General features: G+C 42.4%; 1 protein-coding gene across 1 annotated transcript in view; it reads left to right on the forward strand.

Moving 5' to 3' along the window:
* SCARB2 (scavenger receptor class B member 2) overlaps positions 1-25,606 on the forward strand; it is a 63,630-nt gene that overhangs the window by 12,318 nt on the left and 25,706 nt on the right. Inside the window, exon 2 of the mRNA XM_002745692.6 lies at positions 6,177-6,334. Within this exon, the coding sequence (XP_002745738.1) occupies positions 6,177-6,334 (158 nt within the window). The remainder of the gene's footprint in view (positions 1-6,176; positions 6,335-25,606) is intronic.

Here is a 25,606-nt window from a genome sequence, read left to right on the forward strand (position 1 = left end):
TTGTTCCTTGTTACCTCAAGGAGTTTTCGGAATTTACCAATAAAATGGAAAGTAGGAATTCTTGTTCTATTGTTATGTCTTCAATACCTAGAACGATGGCTGGCACAAAGCAATTGCTAAGTTAATATTTATGGAAAGAATGAAAGAATTTCATCAATTTTAAGGTTGTGAAAATCCTATGCTATGCTTGCTATGAAAAAGGATGTTATAAAAAAATTCATTAAAACCAAAATTGCTAAAGACAGATCTAACAGACTTAGAACTAATGCTTATGTGCCTTTGGCATATTAATTATGCATAAAAATGAACCCTGCTAATTCCAAACTAGTCTTAACCATTTATGAAAGGAGGCCAGAATATCTCCTTGAAAAAAAATATTTGCACCTAAGAAAGTTGCTGTCTCTTCTTGATTCTGCAGTACTGAAATTCAGATCACCTTTCTCTCATGTATTGTTTAGAATATGTAGCATTTTGCTACACTGAAGACTTTACCAAGAAGAACGAGGTAAACAGCAGAAGATGAATGCCTGGCACAGCATTGTGTTATATGCTACGGTATCATCTGTTTCTTCATTAATTGTTTATTGTGTCCCTTCTGTGCCAGAAACCATATTGTGTGCTGGGGATTCATGAAAAAGATACAGTCCTTAGTATCAGACCCAATCTGATACTAAAGACCGATAAACACATTTTCTTTATAAAACTTGTGAAGTTTCATGAAAGTAATGAGAACACACAGTCCAGAGGGGCCTTCTGAGAGTTGGCACTTCTGAATTGAGCCCTGAAGCCCAAGTAGAAGTGAACCAGGTGATGCCGGCCTTGCAGAGACTTCTGGGTGAAGGGCAGTGAGTGACTCAGGCCAAGGCACGGCCTGAGAACTTGTGTGGTGGGTGCTGGGAAACAGTAGATGGTTGCGTGTTGCTGGTGCATAAAATGCCTACCAGGAAATGATAGATAGTAACAGGTGATGTAGTTGCATCAGATCACAACAGGTCAAGGACTGAGGACTTTATCCTGTGAGCAGCAGTAGAGTGTCTATTCCATTAGGCACTTTTGACAGGCTTCTCTGAAGGCTGAGGTGGATGAAGAAATTGAAAAGAAAAAGGCTGGAGAGAGGGAGACCATTTAGGAGCGAACATACCGTATTGTCACAGTCCAAGCCATGATCAAATGAGCCTTGGGCTAGAAATGGGGAAGAGGAGAGGTGAAATCAGCAGGACTTAGTGATCAACTAGGGGAGAAAATCATGAGTCCATTTTGGTCATGTTGTCTTGGAGCAGCCTGTGAGATGTTCAGATGGGGAGATTTTAGCACGGATCTATGCCACTGGAAGGATCCAAATAATTTCAGGCGTCAGCTATTTGTTAGGCTGAATTACTGGGTCTTGCACATAATTTTTCACTCCCTGTTATATGCGTGTTGGTTTTGTGTCCTTAGCTAAATTTCCTCTTACAAACAGGGCCTATGCCTGTTTGCAGGGCATAATCCGGGCACATAGAAAGCTCTTAATAGGCACATATTGGCTGATTAACTGAAAAGTATGTTTTTCAGTCCAAATTATCAATTTAGCTGTTGACACTGTGAATTCACTGTATAACTTGATAATGTTCCAGTATTTTGTTTTAGTGGTAGTGCCACAGTATTGTGCATGGAAAAACCCATCATGTCTGTCTTGATTAAAATCAATAAGCAACAGTTATACTGTGACTCCACAATGCCAATCTTAATATCCAGAGTCACACTGTAAAACTGATTTAAGACCTTATGCTGATTTTTCATTTAGTGTAACTAAGAAGACTCAGCTGATTACAAGGTTTGTCTGGTGGCTGTCACCATCACAGCAGAACCCTCGGTGAGGAGGATCAGTTGTTCCCAAGCCATGGCTTTCTGTTCAGACTGGCAAAGGGCGCTTTTGAGCCAGACACTAGCTCCTTGTATCTGATGGAATGAATGACTTCCTGTGCCAGACAGTCCGCAGTCTTGAGGCTGAGGTTATTATTTGTTGGTTTCTCAGGCCTGCCTTTGCCGAGCAAGCTCCTGGGAGTACACACTTCAATGCTCTGAATATAATGAGAAGGGGCAGAAATTAGAAATTTAAGTCAAAACGGAGCCCTCGCCGGACCATCTTGTGGCAGGAGGTTGAGGTGCTTTCTTTGGACACATTAGCATAACTGGGGCTGCACAGCCACCTGGAAACTCTGGAGTTGAACTTTCCCTTTCTCGGTTTCTCATCGGTGGGCTCCTGACTGGGAGCTGACTGTGATCTCACGCAGCTGCCTGGTTTCCTTTCCTCCACCTGACAGGGGTGACACTCCAGGAAACCCTGAGAGTTCAGAGTCCAGAGAGTTCCGAAGTTATGGCTTCTCCATAATTTCACTGTCCCTCTGGGCTAGAGTTGCCAAATAAAATACGGGACACCCAATTAAATTTGAATTTCAGATAAACAACAAATAATATTTTAGCATAAGTCTGTCTCATGTGATATTTCAGTTCAGTCCAATGTATCAATTGTTAACATCCTGTCATATTCACTTTATCTCTCTGATGCACTTTTTGTTGAATTATTTGAATGTAAGTTTTAGATAACACACACTTTGTTCCTAAATCCTGCAGCATGCATCTCCTATGAATAAAAGCATTTTTTACTTAGCCCATTCAATATTTGGGATATAATTATATCATAAAATTATTTATTGTTTATCTGAAATTCAAATTTAAGTGGGTATCTCAGATTTTATTTGCTAAATCTGGCAACTACCCTCAGGGTGTCATGGGGTGGCAGCTGCTGGATGGTGGAGCACAGGCTTTGCAAATCTGCAGACCTGGACTTGGTCAGATTTGATTTCACTTACTGGTTTTGTGATTTGAGACAGCCAGTGCCACCATTTCTTTGTCTGCAAAATGGGGATTTTTATTTTGTAGTATCAATGTGAAACTCAGACATAATACACATTATAAAGCCCCTAGCACAGCACCTGACTTTAGCAGACTCACAGTAAATTGCAGCTGGTGTAGTAGTAATGGTAACTGAATGGTAACTGTCCTCTGAGCTGAAAGTGAGAAAACAAAAATAAAGACACAACTGTTTTAGAAATGTTGACAGCTGTATTTACAACTTCCCTCTGTTCTCTCATTCCCTCTCTCCCTATTTAGTGCACTTGCACGCGAGTGCACACACACACATGTGCGTACACACACACACACACACACACACACACTCTCTCTCCAACACGTGATCTACTCTGGGATTGACAGAGGTTTCTTGACAAACATCCAGCTTGTTAAGTTTGAAGAAAAGAGATACATAAAAGGAGCAGGAAAAGCCACCATTCTCGAGGGCAAGATTTGAGTGAAGTAAAAGGGGCTATGAGGATTTGTCTGGGTGCCGTTGACTCAGCTAAGTAGTGGCCAGAGAAGGGGCATGGGAATGGAGGCAGACAGAGGAGAAGCCCCGCCTATAACACAGTTGGATTGGTTGTGACTCTGGCATGCTGTTGTCAGGGACTGCTTTTATTGTTCTTGTTAGTTTTTCATTTGCTTTGTTGCATTAAGAAGTCAAATGTACTAAACGTTTATTTCTCTCCTGAAAGTTGGAGGAACAAGATCAGGTCAGACTGTTGACACATGTCAGAACAGCCAGGTTTACCCTTCCTTCTGGAAACCGCCTCTTTCTGGAAACTCTTCTACTTGTCGTTGGATTTACGGTTGCTTAAGAGCTGGATGCAAGCCCAGCAAGATAAACCCGGGAGTTTAGCCATCTGTTCATTTAAGTTTGCTGATTCTTTCAGGGTTCCTAATTCTAATGTGATTTTCTTCATATGAACAAATAAATGAGATCTCAAGTCCTTTCTCAACTGCAAACTGCACACACTATGATGCTTGTCAGGAAAAATTAGGCAGGAATACAGAGTGCTCACTCAAGCGTCCTGACAGTAATAGGAAGTGAAGTGTGGTAGAGCCAAGAGTGGGGGCTGCTGCTCCTGGGCCTCTGCCGCAGAGCTGACCGCAGCTGAGGCAGCATCAGGCTCGCCTTTGTTTTGCAAGAACGGGGGAAAGCCAAGATGAAGTGGGTTCTGTTTGCATCCACTCCTTCTCCCTGCCTTAGGGTCTATCCATAACATCTTATAGAATCTGACTTTCTTAGATTCACTTAAAAAAATGATAAGGGAACAATTTTTTTTCTGCTTAATGTAATTTATTTCTGTTGTAAAAATCCACACAAAAGCCACAGTGAATGTAAGACTTCTCCTAATCCAGACCTGAATTATAACTAGTACAAATTCTCAACACTGAAAACTCACATTTTGGTTAATTTATTTGCAGTCTGTGCTTTTATTTTATTTTTGTACTTCAGTCGTTTTGACTGTAAAAATACAAGGCTTTTCTCCATTAACAGATGGAGGACTATTGGGAATACCAGGTGGTAGGTTTCTGCCTGTTAACCTCAGGCGTTGTATTTATCAGGCCTCTGCTGCCATGGTGAGTAACAAATGACTCCCAGTCTCATTGCTTATAACAGTGATATGTGGGTGTGCAGGCTCGCTGCAGTTTGAGCTCAGCTGGCTCAGTGGAACGAGGCTAGACTCCAGGCTTCTGGTCAGCTTTAGTACTAGTCTGCACATCTCCATTTTAGAACCTAGGCTGAAGGATCAGCAGCTACCTGCGGCTTGCTATTCTCTTAGCCGAGGGTGGCAACTTCAAGATGGCAGATGGAAACTTGGCATGCATCTTAAGGCCTTCTCTCCAAATTGATGCACTGCCATTCCACCCACATCCTCTTGGCCAAATCTAGTCACCTGGCCTAGACGGAAGTCAGTGAGACAGGGAGAATACTTCACCGCTAGGGGAGCCGTGGTGTATTAATTTGCTAGGGCTTCCCAAATAAATACAACAGACTGGGTGGCTTAGGCAACAGAAATATATCTCATAGTTCTGGATGTCAGAAGTCTGAGATCGAGGTGTTGGCAGAGCTGGTTTTTTCTGAGGCCTGACTCCTTGGCTTGTAGAGGGCTGTCTGCCCTGTGTGTTTTCACGTGGCCTTCCTTTTGTGCTTGTCTGTATCTCAGTTTCCTCCTCCAGTAAGGATACCAGTCCTGTTAGATCATGACCTCATTTAACCTCCATCAGCTCTGTAAAGACCCTGACTCCAAAGACAGGCACATTGTGAGGTATTGGGGGTTAGGACTTCAGCATAGGAATTTAGAGCCTGAGGACATTATTCATCCTATAACACAGATCAGGGGAGGGAAGTGAAGGAGGGATTATGCACATACTGCGGTCTCCATTGGCAGCTAACAGTGAGGCTCAGCCTCCTGGTTTTTGAAACAGGGATAGGCAATTACATTTTAGGGGTTTTGGGGGTCCAATAAGAAAATACACTTAAAGCCCCTGGTGGTGGAGGCAGTAGGGATGGATGTGGTTCTACTTGAAGGGGAAGGGCCAAAACTGGCCTTCCTGGGCCCTTCCCCTGGTTCTTCTCTCATCTGGGCAAACCAGGAGTGTATGGTGCTTTTCAGAAGAGCTTAACTTCTACTGAACATTCTACTATCCATGGAAGCTTCAAAAATAACAAAAACCAGCAGGCCCTTTAGGCACTCAATCTGTGGTCTAGGTTTTGGTAGCACTATGCTTCATGCTTCCGCCCATGAATTGTCTTTAGTACCCTTTCTTTACAAATATTTATTTATTTTGAGACAGAGTCTTGCTCTGTCACCCAGGCTGGAGTGCAGTGGCATGATCTTGGTTCACTGCAACCTCCACATCCTGGGTTCAAGCAAGTCTCCTGCCTCAACCTCCCGAGTAGCCAGGATTACAGGCACGGATCACCACACCCGACTGATTTAATAGAGACAGGGTTTCACCATGTTGGGTAAGCTGGTTTCGAACTCCTGACCTCAAGTGATCCACCCACCTCTGCCTCCCAAAGTGCTGGGATTACAAGCATGAGCTACCAGGCCTGGCCCCTTTATAAATATTTATCAAAGGCCTTCTCTGACTTAGAACTGTGGGCTCTATTGGTGTAACATATGGCCCTATTCTCAGGAGTCTGCAATTGAATGCCTGTGAAATGATTAAAATAATGATCTCAGAGGTCAGGTCCCTTCCTCTGCCTCTTGGGTTCAAAGCCAACTACTGCCTTACATTTTTGAAAATCTCCTTTTGTTTTTCTTCCTTAGAATATTGTGTTACGGAATGGTACCGAGGCCTTTGACTCCTGGGAGAAGCCCCCTCTGCCTGTGTATACTCAGTTCTATTTCTTCAATGTCACCAATCCAGAGGAGATCCTCAGAGGAGAGACCCCTCGGGTGGAAGAAGTGGGGCCATATACCTACAGGTGAGTCTTGACCGCCTCCTGTCATGCAAGAAATGCAGAGTGACCCCAATGTGGCCTGAGTCCTTGGCTCTTTCCAAGAGCAGGGCTCCAGGGCTGTGTGGAGAGCACAGGTTCTAGTTTCATTGTCTGAAATGCTGCTGATGTTTTTTACGCGTGTGTGTGACAGCTCAGCAGAGAACGGCTTTGTGGACTGGGCCAAGTCTCAGCGTGTTGTATTTTAAGTGCAGTGGCTTCTTCCTGAGTTGGCAGACTGTGGTTATGAAACCATAAAGAGTTACTCCTCACCTGACTCTTTTAAGGTTGCCCCTTGATATTCTTTTTTATTTTATTTCTTTTAAGAGACAAGTTCTGGCTTTGTTGCCTAGGCTAGAGTGCAGTAGAGCAATCATAGCTCACTGCCACCTCCAACTCCTGGGCTCAAGTGATCCTCCTGCCTCAGCCTCCCTAGTAGCTAGGATTACAAGTGTTTACCACCATACCTGGATATTTTTTTTTTGTAGAGATGAGGTCTTAATATGTTGTCCATCTCGAACTCCTGGGCTGAAGTGATTTTCCTGACTCAGCCTCTCAAATTGTTTTGATTACAGGCATGAGTACCACCCCACCCGGCTACCCCTTGATATTCTTAAGTGACTTTTAGGGCCTCCCTCCATTTCCATTCCTCACATAACTAGTTTTAAATCAGTTCCAGAATTCACTGTTGTCTGGGACAGATCTTTCTATTTCTTACCCACTCCTTTTTCCCACCCATCCTAGGTATAAGCAATAAGCAAGTGGCCGTGGCTGTTAGAGTCTTTGCTGGTGACCACCAATTCCGAACACTGGGGAATTGCTTTAATCATTTTTAAATGATTAGTTGAGGGAGATGCTTGAATCAGAGCATTTTCTCTGTTACAATCTTCCCCTTTCCCCTATTACAATACCTCCTCCCTCCCCCGCATAATAATCATTCCAATAAAGTCTCTCCTTACCATGCTAGAATCAAATTAATAGAGGAAGCAGACAATAAGATCTTTCTTCTTCAGAACTGCTGAAAGATAAAAATGCCTTGCAATTCTGCTGTAATCGATTGCTCAATAACTCATTGCTGACTGATTCATGTGTTGTGAATCAGTACTATTCTCAGTGGTGGGAATTCAGAGATAAAAATTGTAGTTCTGCATTGGGGGCTCATGCTCTGACTCTGAAGTCAGATGACCCATTTTGAGTCCTGACTCTGCAATTTACTAGTTCTCTGTGCTTTTATTTTCTTATCTATAAAATGGGGATAAAAATAGGACATCCTCCACATGGTTGTTATGAAGATTGAGTCAATGCATCAGTATTTATAAAGTGCTTAGACTAGTGCCTAGCACATAATTATTGTTAATTAAGTGTTTGCTCTTACTATTAGTTGGATTAGGCTATTTTTGCATTGCTTTAAAGCCCAGTGGCTCCCGCCTGTAATCCCAGCCCTTTGGGAGGCTGAGGTGGGCAGATCACGAGGTCGGGAGATCAAGACCATCCTGGCTAACACGATGAAACCCCGTCTCTACTATAAATACAAAAAATTTGTTGGGCTTGGTGGCACGCACCTGTAGTCCCAGATACTTGGGAGACTGAGGCAGGGGAATCATTTGAACCTGGGAGGAAGAGGTTGTAGTGAGCTGAGATCTCACCACTGCACTCCAGCCTGGGAGACAGAGCGAGACTCTTGTCTCCAAAAAAAAGAAAGAAAAAATACCTGAGATTGGGTAATTTATAAAGAAAAGAGGTTTAATTGGCTTGCAGTTCTGTAGGCTGTACACACATGGCACACTGGCTCTGCTCTGCTTCTGGGGAAGCCTAGGGAGCTTTTACTCATGGCAGAAGGCAAAGCAGGAGCAGGCACATTACATGGTGAAAGCAGGAGCAGGAGCAAGGGGTGAGGAGGTGCCACACTTTACAACAACCAGATCTTGTGAGAACTCACCCACTATCGTGAGGACAGCACCAAATCATGAGGGATCCTGCTCTATGACCCAAACACCTCCCACCTGGCCCCATCTCCAACACTGACGATTACAGTTCAACATGAGATTTGGAGGGGACATCCAAACTATATCATTCCACCCCTGGCCTCCAAATTACATGTCCTTCTCACATGTCAAAATATAATCATCTCTTCTCAATAGTCCCCCAAAGTCTTGACTCATTGCAGCATTAACTCAAAGTCCTAAGTCCCAACTCTCATCTAGAGATGAATTCCTTCCACCTATAAGCCTGTAGAATCAAAACAAGTTATTTCCTTCCAAGATACAATGGGGGTGTCAGCATTGGACAACATTCCCATTTGAAAAGGGAGAAATTGGCCATAAGAAAGGGGCTGAAACCCAACAGGGCAGTTATTAAATCATGAAACTCCAAAATAATCCCCTTTCACTCTGTGTCTCACATCCAGAGCATGCTGGTGCAAAAAGTGGCCTCCCAAGGCCTTAGGCAGCTCCGCCCCTGTAGCTTGTTTATGCCGAGATTGCTAGCCGTTAGTTGCTCTACCATTCTTGGGTTTGGAGGATGGTGGCCTTCTTCCTACAACTCCACTGGGCAGTGCCTCAGTGGGGACTCTGTGTGAAGCCTTCAGCTCCACATTTCCCCTCCTCACTGCCCTAGTAAAGGTTCTCTTGAGGGCTCTGTCCTTGCAGCAGGCTTCTGCCTGGACACCCAGGTTTTTCTCGTACATTCTCTGAAATCTAGGCAGAGGCTGCGAAGCCTCCTTCACTCTTGCACTCTGTGTTCCTGGAGGCTTAACACCAGATGGAAGCTGCCAAAGCTTATGGCTTGCACCTTCCAGAGGAGTTGCCCAAGCTGTACCTGAGCCCCTTTGAGCCACAGCTGGAGCTGGAGCAGCTGGGATGTGGGAAACAGCACAGGGCAGTGGTACCCCTGGCCTGGTCCCTGAAACCACTTAGTTCTCCTAGATTTTAGGGCCTGTGATGGGAGGGGCTGCCTCAGAGATCTCTGGAATGCTTTCAAGGCCTTTTCCCAATTATCTTGACTATCAGCACTTGGCTTTTTTTTTTAGTTATGTAACTCTTTCTGGAAATGGTTGCTCTACAGTCTACTTGAATTTATCTCCCCATAAAAATCTTTTGTTTGTTTTGTTTTTAAGACAGGGTCTCACTCTGTTGCCAGGCTAGAGTGCAGTGGCATGATCACAGCTCACTGTAGCCTTGACTTTCTGGGCTCAAGGGATTTTCCTGCCTCAGCCTCCCAAGTAGCTAGGACTACTCAGGCAAGAGCCACCATGCCTGGCTAATTTTTAACTTTTTTTTGTAGAGACAGAGTCTCCCTATATTGCCCAGGCTGTGGAAATACTTTTCCTTTCTCTGTCACATGGTCATGTTGCAAATTTCCAAACCTTTATATTCTGCTTCCCCTTTAAATATAAGGTCCAACTTTAAGTCATTTATTTACTCCCACATCAGAGTGTAGCCTGTTAGAAGCAGCCAGGCTACCTCTTAACTGCTTTGCTGCCTAGAAATTTCTTCTGCCAGATATATCATAAATTGTCACTCTCAAGTTCAAACTTCCACAGATGCCTGGGGTGTGAACACAATGCAGCCAAGATCTTTGTTAAGGCATGACACATGTGCGCTTTGCTCCAGTCCCAATAAGTTCCTCATTTCTATCTGAGACCTTTTCAGCCTGAACTTCACTGTCCATGTCATTGTCAGCAATTTGTTCACAATCATTTAATCAGTCTCTAAGGCATTCCAAACTTTCCCTCATCTTCTTGTCTTCTTCTGAGCCCTCCAGACTCTTCTGTTCTCTGCCTATTACCTAGTTCCAAAGCTGCTTCCACATTTTCAGCTATCTTTATAGCAATGCTTGCCTCTCAGTACCAATTTTCTAAATTAGTCTGTTTTACATTGCTATAAAGAAATCCCTGACTGGGCAGGGTGGCTCATGCCTATAATTCCAGCATTTTGGGAGGCCGAAGGGGGTGGAACTCTTGGAACACTTGAGGTTTTGAGTTCGAGACCAGCCTGGCTAACATGGCAAAACCCTACCTCTACTAAAAATACTAAGATTAACTTGGCATGGTGGTACCTGCCTATAATCCCAGCTGGTCAGGAGGCTAAAGACAGGAGAATTGCTTAAACCTATGAGGCAGAAGTTGCAGTGAGCTGATATCACACCATTGTACTCCAGCCTGGGTGACAGAGCGAGGTCCTGTCAAGAAAGAAAGAAAGGGAGGAGAGGGGAGGTGGGGGAAGGTGGGGCGGAGCAGGGCAGGGCAGGCCCCACCTCCAACACTAGAAATCATTTTTCAACATGAGATTTGGAGGGGACACCAAAACTATATCATTGGTCTTTGTGGATTAATTGCTTTAGTCTGTACACATCAATATGTAGAATTATAAAGATGAACCCTGTTGCCATCTGAAGAAATATAAGAAAATACTTGTCCTCATTTTAAAACGCCATTTTGTATGTGTTTTATGCCTAAGGAAACAATGTAGAAGGATGTATTTCAAGCTCTCCTGCTGATGACAATTAGAAGTTCAACCAGGATCAGGATCTAAGGGTCCTATTGTTTGTTGTTGTTGCTGTTGTTTTTAAATGAAATTCCTTAAGATGTGATGGCGACTCTGCCTCCTGCAGGAATGAACCTCACCTGAGAATTAAAACCCTAACAAACAAATTTCTTTCTTGGTTGCTTGGCTGCCTTATTGTGGTCATTATCCTCGTTTCCTGAGAGAAAGACATGGATTCTAATCATAACCTGCAGAAAACTTGATACTCTTCCACCAAGATGTCTGTTGGGTCATTGTGTCTGTTGCTTTAGGTGTGTTGTTTTAGATATGGTCATAGGAATAAATTCGAGAAGTGAAACAGTATCTCACTGTTACCCTTCATGTTCCCTTCATAACTAACTTATTCTTGAGGAAAATCTAGGAGCATTTTACAAGGGTTCTGACCTGGGAACCATGGATCCCTTAGGGGGTTACTGGATAAATTTCAGGGTAGTCTATGATGTGGGTGGGAAAAAATTATATTTTCTTTTCTTTAGCCTCTCACTGACATTCAGCATTTCCTTCGAGAGTAGATGTATACAACAAACTACAGTAGTGTTAGCAGTACCTGTATTATTACAATAATTATCAGAACTGCTGCTATATCTGTTTTAAAGTATCAATAAAAAAGCACACATGGCCAGGCATGGTGGCTCACACCTGTAATCCCAGCACTTTGGGAGGCAGAGGCAGGTGGATCATGAGGTCAGGAGATCAAGATCATCCTAGCCAACACAGTGAAACTCTGTCTATACTAAAATACAAAAAATTAGCCAGGTGTGGTGGCGTGTGCCTGTAGTCCCAGCTACTTGGGAGGCTGAGGCAGGGAATCGCTTGAATCCGGGACGCAGAGGTGACAGTGAGCCGAGATTGTCCACTGCACTCCAGACTGGCGGCAGCAAGACTTGGTCTCAAAAAAAAAAAAATACAAAAAATTAGGCATGGTGGCACACACTTGTAGTCCTAGCTATTCAGAAGGCTGGAAGGATTGCTTGAGATTGGGAGATTGAGGCTGCAATGAGCTCTGATCACACCACTGCGCTCCAGCCTCGGTGATAGTGACACCCTGTTTCAAAAAAGGAAAAAATAAAACATACATATTGCCGTATAACAGATTTTCTTTTTTTTTTTTTTTTTTTTTTGAGACGGAGTTTCGCTCTTGTTACCCAGGCTGGAGTGCAATGGCGCAATCTCGGCTCACCACAACCTCCGCCTCCTGGGTTCAGGCAATTCTCCTGCCTCAGCCTCCTGAGTAGCTGGGATTACAGGCACGCGCCACCATGCCCAGCTAATTTTTTGTATTTTTAGTAGAGACGGGGTTTCACCATGTTGACCAGGATGGTCTCGATCTGTTGACCTCATGATCCACCCGCCTCGGCCTCCCAAAGTGCTGGGATTACAGGCTTGAGCCACCGCGCCCGGCCAACAGATTTTTAAAATGATAACAGTGTTTAAATACAATTGGTTTCTCTGTAATCCTGGGTATTTTGTTTTCTATATTTAAAACTTGATCTGGCCTATTGCAGTAGATCATGCCTATAATCCCAGCATTTTGGGAGGCCAAGGCAGGTTGATCACTTGAGATCAGGAGTTCAAGACCAGCCTGACCAATATGGTGAAACCTCATTTCTACAAAAAATACAAAAATTAGCTAGGTGTGGTGGTACACACCTGTAATCCCATCTACGCAGGAGACTGAGCCAGGAGAATCACTTGAACCCAGGAGGCCAAGTTCACACCACTGCACTCTAGCCTGGGCAACAGAACCAGACTCTATCTCAAAAAATAAAATAAAATTCTGTTGATCTGAGAAGGACTGTAGAGGTTTTGCCATGGGGTAAAACTGCCAAAGGGGCCTGTGACACACAGAAGGTTCAGAAACCCTGAGCGGATTCAGGAGGTTGAAAGGTGAGAGGGTCAGTCAGTCTCGTGACCTCCATGAGCTTTGCTGCCTCTGGTTTTAATCCCAGTTCTCATCTCTTCTACTCTACTGCCAGTTATTTTCAAAGAATACATATGATAGTTTCTTCTTTCCTGCTCAGTATCCTAGTGACTCTCCCTCAGGGCCTCAGAGATCTGGCTCCTTCTGTATGTCTAACCTGTTTATTTTTTGGCATTTTCAACCTAGAATTTTATACTCTAGCCAGAACTTTCCAGTAGGAATTTAACATGAGCCACATAGGTAATTTAACACTTTCTAATGCTAACATTTTAAAAAAGTAAAATGGAACAGGCAAAATTAATTTTAGTAATGTATTTAGCCCAATAATTTCCAGAATAGTGGCATTCCAACATGTTACCAATATTTAGAATTATTAATGAGATACTTTACAATCTTTTTTTATATAGTCTTTGAAATCCTGTGTGCATTTTACACTTGTAGCACATGTGGCTAGTGGCTACCATATTAGACAGCATAATTCCAACCATACTCCCATGAATTATTATTATTTTTTTTTGAGACAGGGCCTCGTTCTCCCAGGTTAGAGTTTAGTGGCACCATCTTGGCTCACTGCAACCTTTGCCTCCCAGGTTCAAGTGATTCTCCTGCCTCAGCCTACCCAATAGCTGGGATTACAGGTGTGTGCCACCATGCCCAGATAATTTTTTGAATTTTTAGTAGAGACAAGGTTTCACCATGTTGACCAGGCTGGTCTCAAACTCCTGACCTCAAGTGATCCACCCGCCCCAGCCTCCCAGAGTTCTGGGATTACAGGCATGAGCCACCATGCGCAGCCACTCCCATGGTTTATAAGCTCCCCAAACACACTACCTTGCCAGTATTCATGTTGTTACTTCAGTCAAGAATGCATTTGCCACTGCTACCTCTCTTGACCTTCACATCTTACTTAGTGCAAATGCTACCTCCTTCTGACACTTGCCTGACTTGGGATACTCTCTCCCTGTTACATCCTATTTAATATGTCAAGTAAACAGGTCACAGTGGCTCATGCCTGTAATCCCAGCACTTTGGGGAATTGAGGTGGGCAGATCACCTGAGCTCAGGAATTCAAGACCAGCCTGGGCAACATGGCAAAACCCTGTCTTTAACAAAAATACAAAAAATTAGCCAGACCTGGTAGCATGTGCCTGTTGCCCCAGCTACTTGGGAGGCTGAGGTGGGAGGATCACTTGAGCCCAGGAGGTTGCAGTGAGCCAAGATTACACCTCTGCACTCCAGCTTGGGTGACAGAGTGAGACCCCCATCTCAAAAAAAAAAAAAAAAAAAAAAGTAAGTATCAAGTATACCACTTTATACCAGTTATAAAGTGGTATGTTGACATGGTTTGGCTGTGTCCCCATCAGCCAAATCTCATCTTGAATTGTAGTTCCCATAATCCCCACGTGTCCTGGGAAGGACCCAGTGGGGGTAATTTAATCATGAGGGTAATTACCCTCATGCTGTTCTCTTGATAGTGAGTGAATTCTCACGAGATCTGATGGTTTTATAAGGGGCTTTTAAAAAACCCCTTATGGCTGGGCACTGTGGCTCACGCCTATAATCCCAGCACTTTGGGAGGTCAAGGCGGGTGGGTCACTTGAGGTCAGGAGCTCAAGACCAGCCTGGCCAACATGTTGAAACCCCGTCTCTACTAAAAATACAAAAAAAACTAGCTGGGTATGATGACACACACCTGTAATGCCAGCTACTCAGGAGGCTGAGGCAGGAGAACCACTTGAACCCTGGAGGCGGAGGTTGCAGTGCACCGAGATTGCACCACTGAATGCCAGCCTGGGAGGCAGAGCAAGACTCCGTCTAAAATTAAAAAAAAAAAAAAACAACAACAACCACCAAACAAAACCCTTCTGCTGGACACTTCTCCTTGCTGCTGCCATGTGAAAAAGGATGTGTTTTCGTCCCCTTCTGCCATGATTGTAAGGTTCCTGAGGCCTCCCCAGCCATGCTGAACTGTGAATCAATTAAACCTCTTTCCTTTATAAATGACCCAGGCTCAAGTATGTCCTTGGTTCTCATAATGGATGCACATATTTATTAGTCGGTTCTCAGCAGCATAACTGACTAATAAATATGTGCATCCATTATGACAGTGATTAAGTGCATTTTAATAATTGGCTTAGGTATCTTTCTTCCCAATGTGCTGGAAGCTCTATAGGGTGCATTGACCAAGTCCTTTTATCTCTGTCTACTGTTTAATGAATATTTGTGGAATATGTGAATGAAACATCTTCAACCATGGTTTAAATTCATAGGACACATGTGGAAAACTACTTAACACTATAGGACACAATTATTAAAAGTATTTAAAAGTAATGACAAAAACCACAGTTATTTTTACACCCATCTAATAGCTCAGCCGGAACGATAGGACTTCATTCAGGAAACCCAAGTATAGGTTCAAGAAAGGGGAATTAGGCCCTGAAAATGAATGGCTTTGTTAGGAATATGCACATGTCCCGTGCATGCTGCTAAGAGCTCCTAACAGGGCTGAATGGGTCATGAGATCTGGGATTTGTAGAAAAACATGGCTTTTTAGGGAGCTGTCCAAACCCCTATGGGATCTGCTAGTCTCTACATTTGTCTTTTGCAGTCATTCACTGGGTCTGATTTCTGTCATCTGTGGCTTTATGATGCTATTGTTTAGGCTGGATAAGACAGAACATTCCAGTAACTCCTGCTACAGTGTTTTCTCCCAACTGAGTCAACTGACTCTATCAGTTGTATGCCAGGGGGCCTGGGGCAAAGAAAGGGGAGGGCATAGAGCCCTCTCACCAGTTAGTATGGACTGATGTGGTGGCGGGAAATCTCTGAAATGGGGAAGGTCCAAGCAAGGCTGTGGAGGGCCTAACTCATCTGACACAGGATTTACAGTGGCACATTTCCCAAACCTTTCACATATTGGGGAGTTCAGAATAGCAATGTTTTTGGAGAAAGATGATGGCCATTCCAAATGTTTATAACAACGAGTCAGTCTGGTTGAAGGAATGGAGTGTATGATTTACATTTTTGTAAAGCTGTGAATTGAGCAGCCCTTAACGGGCTGGTGAATTCAAGGCTCCTTGGCCTTATGATGCTTTTGCTTAGGGACATATTTGTATAAAATTTGTATCAAAGTCATGGTATCCCATGGCTTCTGCAGCTTTTTTGAGGTTTATTTTTGTCTTGTCAGATATCTTTTTATACTTTGCCTACCATTTAACATTTCAAGTATTAAAAAAGAAAACAATTTGTCTAAGGTTACTTCCAATTAATTTTCATATCTATAAGAAGTATCTGCCAAATTTACAATATCCCATGAAATATCTTATTTTTGGGTTTCTTAGTTTTGCTGTTTGGATTATTCATTTCTTTTTTTTAGGCTTGTATTATTTAAAAAGATGTGGGGGTTGTATCTTAAGTTTGTTTATTATTCATTGGCATCAAGTAATACTGTATTTTCAAATATAATCGATATACAATATTATATACAGCATTATCTTTAAAAGTATAAACTATATTTTATAATATAAAAATTACACATACGTATGTGTCTTGTATATTAATGACTAAAGATAAACTTGAAAATGCAGTAAAGTTACAAGTTTTGAACATATTAGCTTTACTATCTCAAAAATAATCAATGCTAACATTTTAGTGGCTTTCTTCTTGGCCATTTTTCCGTGGATGAGTTTTATTTTATTTTATTTTATTTTAATTTTTTATTGGATTATAGGTTTTGGGGTACATGAGCAGAGCATGCAAGACAGTTGCGTAGGTACACACATGGCAGTGTGCTTTGCTTTTCTTCTCCCCTTCACCCACATTTGGCATTTCTCCCCAGGCTATCCCTCCCCGCCTCCCCCTCCCACTGGCCCTCCCCTTTTCCCCCCAATAGACCCCAGTGTTTAGTACTCCCCTTTCTGTGTCCATGTGTTCTCGTTTTTCATCACCCACCTATGAGTGAGAATATGCGGTGTTTCATTTTCTGTTCTTGTGTCAGTTTGCTGAGGATGATGTTCTCCAGATTCATCCATGTCCCTACAAACGACACGAACTCATCATTTCTGATTGCTGCATAATATTCCATGGTGTATATGTGCCACATTTTTCCAATCCAGTCTATTATCAATGGGCATTTGGGTTGATTCCAGGTCTTTGCTATTGTAAACAGTGCTGCAATGAACATTCGTGTACATGTGTCCTTAGAGTAGAACGATTTATAGTCTTTTGGATATATACCCAGTAATGGGATTGCTGGGTCAAATGGAATTTCTATTTCTAAGGCCTTGAGGAATCGCCACACTGTCTTCCACAATGGTTGAACTAATTTACACTCCCACCAACAGTGTAAAAGTGTTCCTTTTTCTCCACATCCTCTCCAGCATCTGTTGTCTCCAGATTTTTTAATGATCGCCATTCTAACTGGCGTGAGATGGTATCTCAATGTGGTTTTGATTTGCATCTCTCTGATGACCAGTGACGATGAGCATTTTTTCATATGACTATTGGCCTCATATATGTCTTCTTTCGTAAAGTATCTGTTCATATCCTTTGCCCACTTTTGAATGGGCTTGTTTGTTTTTTTCCTGTAAATCTGCTTGAGTTGTTTGTAAATTCTGGATATCAGCCCTTTGTCAGATGGGTAGACTGCGAAAATTTTTTCCCATTCTGTTGGTTGCCGATCCACTCTAGTGACTGTTTCTTTTGCCGTGCAGAAGCTGTGGAGTTTCATTAGGTCCCATTTGTCTATTTTGGCTTTTGTTGCCACTGCTTTTGGTGTTTTGTTCATGAAGTCCTTGCCTACTCCTATGTCCTGGATAGTTTTGCCTAGATTTCCTTCTAGGGTTTTTATGGTGCCAGGTCTTATGTTTAAGTCTTTAATCCATCTGGAGTTAATTTTAGTGTAAGGTGTCAGGAAGGGGTCCAGTTTCTGCTTTCTGCACATGGCTAGCCAGTTTTCCCAACACCATTTGTTAAACATGGAATCCTTGCCCCATTGCTTGTTTTTGTCAGGTTTATCAAAGATTGTATAGTTGTATGTATGTTGTGTTGCCTCCGGTGCCTCTGTTTTGTTCCATTGGTCTATATCTCTGTTTTCGTACCAGTACCATGCTGTTTTGATTACTGTAGCCTTGTAGTATAGTTTGAAATCCGGTAGTGTGATGCCCCCCGCTGTGTTCTTTTTGCTTAGAATTGACTTGGCTATGCGGGCTCTCTTTTGGTTCCATATGAAGTTCATGGTGGTTTTTTCCAGTTCTGTGAAGAAAGTCAATGGTAGCTTGATGGGGATAGCGTTGATTCTGTAAATTACTTTGGGCAGTATAGCCATTTTCACGATATTAATTCTTCCTAACCATGAACATGGAATGTTTCTCCATCTGTTTGTGTCCTCTCTGATTTCGTTGAGCAGTGGTTTGTAGTTCTCCTTGAAGAGGTCCCTTACGTTCCTTGTGAGTTGTATTCCAAGGTATTTTATTCTTTTTGTAGCAATTGCGAATGGCAGTTCGCTCTTGATTTGGCTTTCTTTAAGTCTGTTATTGGTGTAGACGAATGCTTGTGATTTTTGCACATTGATTTTATATCCTGAGACTTTGCTGAAGTTGTTTATCAGTTTCAGGAGTTTTTGGGCTGAGGCAATGGGGTCTTCTAGGTATACTATCATGTCGTAATACCCTTTATTTCTTTTTCTTGCCTGATTGCTCTGGCTAGAACTTCCAGTACTATATTGAATAGGAGTGGTGAGAGAGGGCATCCTTGTGTGGATGAGTTTTAGATGGTTATCATACTACGTCCATATGATATGCATGTACATAAACAAAATATACTGCTTTTTATTCACCTGCTATAGCATAGGCTTTTTCAATGTTATATTCTGGTCTTTATACAAATGAACTGTAATGATGAGAATATTTATTAGAGTGAATGTATAACTACATTTAACGGTTCCTTTCCTGAACATGGAGATCGGTTTTCATTTTCTCCTCTGATTACCACATGGGTTGAATGTTCTCACGTTTGTTAGTTCTTGTCCTTTGCCTGTTTGCTTGTCTGGGTTCTGGAGTGTTCATGCCACTCTGTAAACTATTTATGTTTCATTTGGGGCAACTGTTTTTTCCATTGTTTGCCTGGTTAATTTTTAAAATGTATATGTAGTCAAGTATACTCTTTTAAATTTGTCTATCATTTCTGAGCTTTAAAAGTCCTACTCCTGGGCAGGGCACGGTGGCTCACACCTGTAATCCCAGCACTTTGGGAGGTAAGGTGGGTGGATAGCAAGATTAGGAGTTCGAGACCAGCCTGGCCAACATGGTGAAACCCCATCTCTACTAAAAATACAAAAATTAGCCAGGCATGGTGGCCGGCACCTGTAATCCCAGCTACTCGGGAGGCTGAGGCAGAAGAATTGCTTGAACCCGGGAGGCAGAGGTTGCAGTGAGCCGAGACCAAGCCGTTGCACTACAGCCTGAGTAACAGAGTAAGACTCGGTCTCAAAAAAAAAAAAAAAAGCATTGTTTGATATTCAAGTCTATTTTCTTATAGTTCTATTTTTCCACATTTAATTTCTTCAGGATCTAAGTATCTTCCCGGAAATTTAGCAAAGGCAGGAATTTTGTTTAAACTGTCTAACTCTGTCCTGTCAACTCTTTAGTTCTTTAACTGTCTCAGAGCCAAGTTGTATAAATATTTTCTTAACATAAAGAGACAATAAAAAATTTAAGAACACCATGATCATTGTTTCCATTATTATAGGAGAATGCTTTATCCTTTTTTCTAAACTTGACTTACTTTTCTCTAATAGTGTTTTTAGATTGGTAGCTAAAACTGTATTTGTTTTGTCAAATAGAAACAGATTTTGAAAAAAAATACTTAAACTGCTCAGAAATAAGAAAATAGAGAAGATCTCTCACACCATCTTATCATGCACAAAAGGTTGTGACCAGGTATGTGTGAGTTTTAAATGCACGTGGTACATTCAGTGAATTGCCTTCTTGAGCCTATGTGTCACTGCCTGGGGACAGGGAGACCAGGGAGATGTTTCCGTCTTAAGAACTGAAACTTCCTTGCACACTGTCAACAAGTGGGTGAGTCTTCTCCCAACTCTGTTCTCGCCACTTCGCAGTATCCTGCTTTGTATCTAGAGATTGCCTCCTTGAGTCAGCTGAGCGGGAAATGTACTCAAAGTCAAGGTTCGGGGGTTCTCAGCCTGTGCCTTTGGCTGGCTCCCCTTGCTCTCCCTCTTCTCTGTGGTCACCCTGGGACGTCAGTACTCCTTCCATGTTGACGTGTTCATCACCCGTCTCGCCTGGATCTGTGATGGTCTTTTAAAGCGTGTCCTCCTCCTCCAGGACCACAGCTTTCTTACCCCCTACGTGGGAAGTGCTTTCATGTTGTGCTGCTCGCCCTCACCCTCCCTCTGCCTCTGTTGGAACGCCCCTCTCTGTAGAATCAAGCAAAAGCGTCTCCTGCAGGAGTCCCCTTCCAGTTGCCATTCCTTCCTCCTCTGTGTGCCCACATCACATTTATTGGCCTCCGAGTCTCCCATGCTGTACTGTGGATTCTTGGAGGACAAGAACCAAGACTTAATGTCACATTATCTCAGGAGCTTAGCACAAGCCGTTGCACATGTAGCTAATACCTCCTAAGCAGCTGGTGTGTGCCAGGTAGTGTTTTAACTGGATTTATGTGAATTTCATTCTTACAACAACCCTACAAGGTGAGTACATTATTACTTCCATTTTACAGATGAGGAAACTGAGGCACAGAAGCAGTGAGTAATGTAAACCCTGCCAGCCAGATCTCAATCTCATTTATATCCAGTGCTCAATCCCTTCTTAATAATAATTCTCAACAGAGGATTAGGTGAATAAAGGAACCAATATAACTGAAAGATAACAATTCTATGATAGTATTATATGCATCCAATCTGCCAAGCACCTCTGAGGAATTAGATGTACAGATGTTAATTTTCCACCTAAATAAAATTATTCCTTTTGATTTCCATTCCCTATCTCACTCTATTTTATTTTTTAAAGAAAGAAAGAGTAAGAGAAAAGGGGGAGAGAGAACAGGAGTCTTGCTCTATTGCCCAGGCTGGAATGCAATCTAGAAATAGGTATTGAAAACCTCTTTTATGCTGATGATTGTGCTTAACAGCGGAGACAGGAAGGAATAAGGAAAGAAAATAACAAACAAACAGCCAACCAGTATTTTGTTTAAATCTGTGAAATGCTGTGCAAGTGCTGAAGAGTGATTTGCTTCCATTTATGTGGTCACTTGCAAAATATGTGTAATGTGATACTAAAAAATAAATGTATGTTCTGTGGACCTGGGGTGTAGAATTCTATAAATATTCACTGACTTTACTTGTTCCAGGTCTGAGTTCAAATCATAAATGTCTCTGTTAATTTTCTATCTCATTGATCCGTCAAATATTAACAATGTGGTATCAAAGACTCCTGCTATTAGTGTGGGAGTCCAAGTCTCTTTATAAGTCATTGAAAACTTGTCTGATATATCTGGGTGCCCCTATATTGGGTACATATATATTTATGATCATTGACTCCTATTTCATTGATCCTTTTATCATTATGTAGTATCCTTCTTTGTTTCTTTTAGTCTTGGTTACTATTGTAGTCTATTTTGTCAGAGACGAAAGTTACGACTCCTGTTTTTTGTTTGTTTGTTTGTTTTGTTTTTCTTTCCTCTCCATTTGATTGGTGAGTCTTCCTCCAACCTTTTATTTTGAGTCTTTGTTGTCCTTGCTTATGAGATGGATCTGGATACAGAGTGCCAATGTGTTTTGACTTTTTAATTCAGTTTGCGTGTCTGTGTCTTTGATTGGGGCGTTTAATCCATTTAAATTCAGGATTAATATTGATATTTGTGAGTTTAATATTGTCATTTAATGCTGGCTGGCTATTTTGCCCATTAGTTGATATAAATACTCCATTATGGAGATACTCTTTATCTTTTGGTAAGTTTTTGGGATGACTGATACTGGTTGTTCCTTTCTGTGTGTAATGCTTCTTTCAGAAGCTCTTGTAAAGCAGGCCTGGTGGTGATGAAATCTCTGAGTGCTTGCTTGTTCGTGAAAAATTTTATTTTTCCTTCATTTATAAAGCTTAGTTTGGCTGGATATGAGATTCTGGGTTGAAAATTCTTTTCTTTGAGGATATTGAATGTTAACCCCCACTCTCTTCTAGCTTGTAGGGTTTCTGCTGAGAGATCTGCTGTAAGTCTGATAGGCTTCCCTTTATGGGTAACCTGACCTTTCTCTCTAGCTGCCCTTAGAATTTTCTCTTTTATTTCAACCCTGCTGAATCTAACAATTATGTGTCTTGGGGTTGCTCTACTTGAGGAATATCTTTGTGGTGTTCTCTGTATTACCTGGAGATGAGTATTGTCCCACCTTACTAGGTTAGGGAAGTTTTCCTGAATAATATCCTGAAGAATACTTTCCAGCTTGGATTCATTCTCTTTATGACATTCAGGTACACCTATCAAACGTAAATTAGGTCTTTTTGCATAGTCCCATATTTCTTGGAGACTTTGCTCATTCCTTTTTACTTTTTCTTCTCTAATCTTGTCTTCTCGTTTCATTTCATTAAGTTGGTCTTCGACCTCTGATATCCTTTCTTCTGCTTGATCAATTCGAGTGTTAAAACCTGTGCATACTTCTCGGAGTTCTCATATAGTATTCTTCGGTTCCATTAATTCACTTATATTCCTCTCTAAATTGTCTACTCTCGTTAGGATTTCGTCAAATCTTTTTTCAAAGTTCTTAGTTTCTTTACATTGGGCTAGAACATGTTCTTTAACTCACAGAAGTTTCTTATTATCCATCTTCTGAAGCCTAATTCTGTTATTGGAATGCACTCATTTTCCATCAGGCCTTGTTCCCCTGTTGATGAGGAACTGTGATCCTCTGTAGAGGGAGAGGCATTCTGATTTTGAGTATTCTCAGCCTTTTTATGCTGGTTTCTTCCCATCGTTGTAAATTTATCCACCTGTCATCCTTGTAATTACCAACTTCAAATTAGGTCTCTTAGTGGACGTCCAACTTGTTAATTCCCAGGGCCAAATGTGAGCAATCCACTGCGCTGGCTAAAACAGCTGCATCAAGATTCTTGGTGTTTTTCTGTCTGGGAGTCTCCCATCTGGCTTCCCTCCTGAATCCCTTCTTCAATCAGCTCCAAACGTCAGCCCAAAGGGGAACCAGTCTCGTTTACTCTGCACCAAGAACCACCAAACCAGCAAAACTGCAGAGCCGGCTGCAAGAGTCGTGCTGGCGACCGTGGGGCTCCTCCGCTGGGAATCTCCTGGTCCTTGGGCAAGAAAGATTCATCTGAAAGTGTGGCGTCCTCTCGTTCTCTGCGCTTTCACTGGGAGCTACAAGCCTGAGCTGCTAGTGGTCAGCCATCTTGAATCTCACCCTATCTCACTCTGTTGTTTCTAAAATTGTTTCTGAAACCAACTATGCATTTTCCTACCTGATTAATTGGTTCATGGAGCATAACTGAACCTTCTTCTCCTCTCTTCTCCTCTCCCCTCCCCCCCTCCCCTCCCCTCCCCTCCCCTGTCCTGCCCTCCCCTCCCTTCCATTGCCAGGCACCAGGCTGGAGTGCAGTGTTATGATCTTGGCTCACTGCAACCTCTGCCTCCTGGGTTCAAGCAATTCTCCTGCCTCAGCCTCCTGAGTAGCTCAGACTACAGGCACACACCACCATGCTCAGCTAATTTTTGTATTTTAGTAGAGACAGGGTTTCACCATGTTAACCAGGATAGTCTGGATCTCTTGACCTTGTGATCCACCCACCTCGGCCTCCCAAAGTGCTGGGATTACAGGCGTGAGCCACCATGCCGAGTCACTGAACCTTTCTTAATGACAAAGACCATCATAGTAATTCACAAATGTTATACTATAGTCTAAGATTCATTAGCATCTACTAAATACCAGGGACCATGCCAGGCACTTTTAACTATGGTTCCTTGATTAATTGCCTAGGCTGAAAATTTGCTTTGTTTTTTATTGTTGTTTTGTTTTTTTCAAACTCTTGTTTGTATTTCTGAAAGTTCCTTTGGTCTTCTTTGATCTTGTAGAACAGTAACTGATCAATATGCCCCTCCCTGCAGGCACCAGCCTTGGCTTACACAAAAGTTTGGCTTTGAAATTTCCTCCCTTCCTCCATATTCTAATAAATTACTGTGAATTAGCCTCTTTGTAAAATCAAGGAATACCCTGGATGAGAGGTGAGGTCACCAGGATTCTAAACCTGGCCCCGACACTTCCAGTTGGTCCTGAATCTAAATATTCCTAACTATAAAAAGACTGAGTTATGATTTCTAGGTGAAGGGTCTTTGGTTATAAGCAAAAGAAACTACCGCTGGCTAATTTAAGTAAAAGGGGAATCTATTTCAAGGCTATAAGGTAGGTTAACAGAATCAAGGAAAGCAGCTTGGAAGACAAAAGCAGGATGCAGGGCAGCTGCTTTAAAGCTCCAAGTCACGAGAGTGTATCGACTATCACGTCATGTGTCTGCCACTGGGTGGAATCCTACTGAGTTTTCTTGTTTTTGTATTTTTTTTTTTTTTCTGGTATAGACAAGGTCTTGCTCTGTTTCCCAAGCTGGAGTGCAGTGGCACTATCATAGCTCACTGTAACGTCAGACTTCTGGGTTCAAGCCATCCTCCCACCTTAGCCTTCCAAGTAGCTGACAGAACAGGTGCACATCACCATGCCTGGCTCTTTTACTGTGTTTTGTCTTGAGGCACTGTGTTCAGGATTCAGAAGCCAGAGGAGAGGAACTGGTTGAGCTCAAGACCCATAGCACCCTTTACTGATGGTCTTGCACAGCTGTACAGTACAAGAGAGGAAAGGAAATCAGGGCTATTACCAGAAGAAAGGGGAACGGTTGTCTAGCAATTGAAGAGTCCACTGCAAACACCAAACTTCAAGCTGTTTAAGTGTTTTAACACTGAAGTGTCTTATCAGATTTTAAAGTATATTCTTTGTAAACTGGAAGGGTGTGTAATTTATCATTTAGATTTGGCTTTGGTTAGAGGCATTTGTTAGAGGTGTTAGCTGGTTTCATCCTACAGGCATTTCTCAGGTACCTGTTAGGAGAAGTTGTCTCATACAGAGGGAGGAGCACCCTGTGCTAATGAGAAGACTTGGGATCAAGTTCTGACTCTTGTGCCTATCTGTGCTCTGTGTCCCCATCTGTGAAGTGGGAGAGTACTACATGCTCCATCTGTACTATGGACTTGTAAGGATTAAATAAAATAAAATGAAATAATGTGGGTTAAATTCTTTGAAGAGCTATGCAAGTGTTAGGTATTCATAGGATTAGTGGACATAGGTTGGTGCTTAGTGCTATAGAAGTATAACATGATGAAATGTATATTTAGTCTTACTTTATTTCCTGGCCTACAGCTCCTAAGATGCTTGGAATCTCCTAAGTGATAAGTGTCTTTTTGTATGCTAGTGAGTTGACTGATGACTGGCAGCCTCTACAGGTTCTGCATAGGAGCTGGTCCTGAAAGACAGGGACAGGATTAGACGGTTGGGACTTTCAGCCCTACCCCACAACCTCCCAGGAGGGGAGAAGGGCTGAAAGTTGGGTTGATTGCAAATGGCCAGTGAGTTAGTCAATCATGCCTATGTAATGTAGCTACCATTAAAAAAAAAAAAAAAAAAAGACTAAAATTGGCAAGTTTCCAGAGCGCTGAACACGGGGAGGTTCCTGGAGAGTAGCAAGCCTGTGGAGGGCATGGAGGTTCTGAGCTCCTTCCCCCATA

Source organism: Callithrix jacchus, chromosome 3 (assembly GCF_049354715.1).
Source record: "Callithrix jacchus isolate 240 chromosome 3, calJac240_pri, whole genome shotgun sequence".
NCBI lineage: Eukaryota > Metazoa > Chordata > Mammalia > Primates > Cebidae > Callithrix > Callithrix jacchus.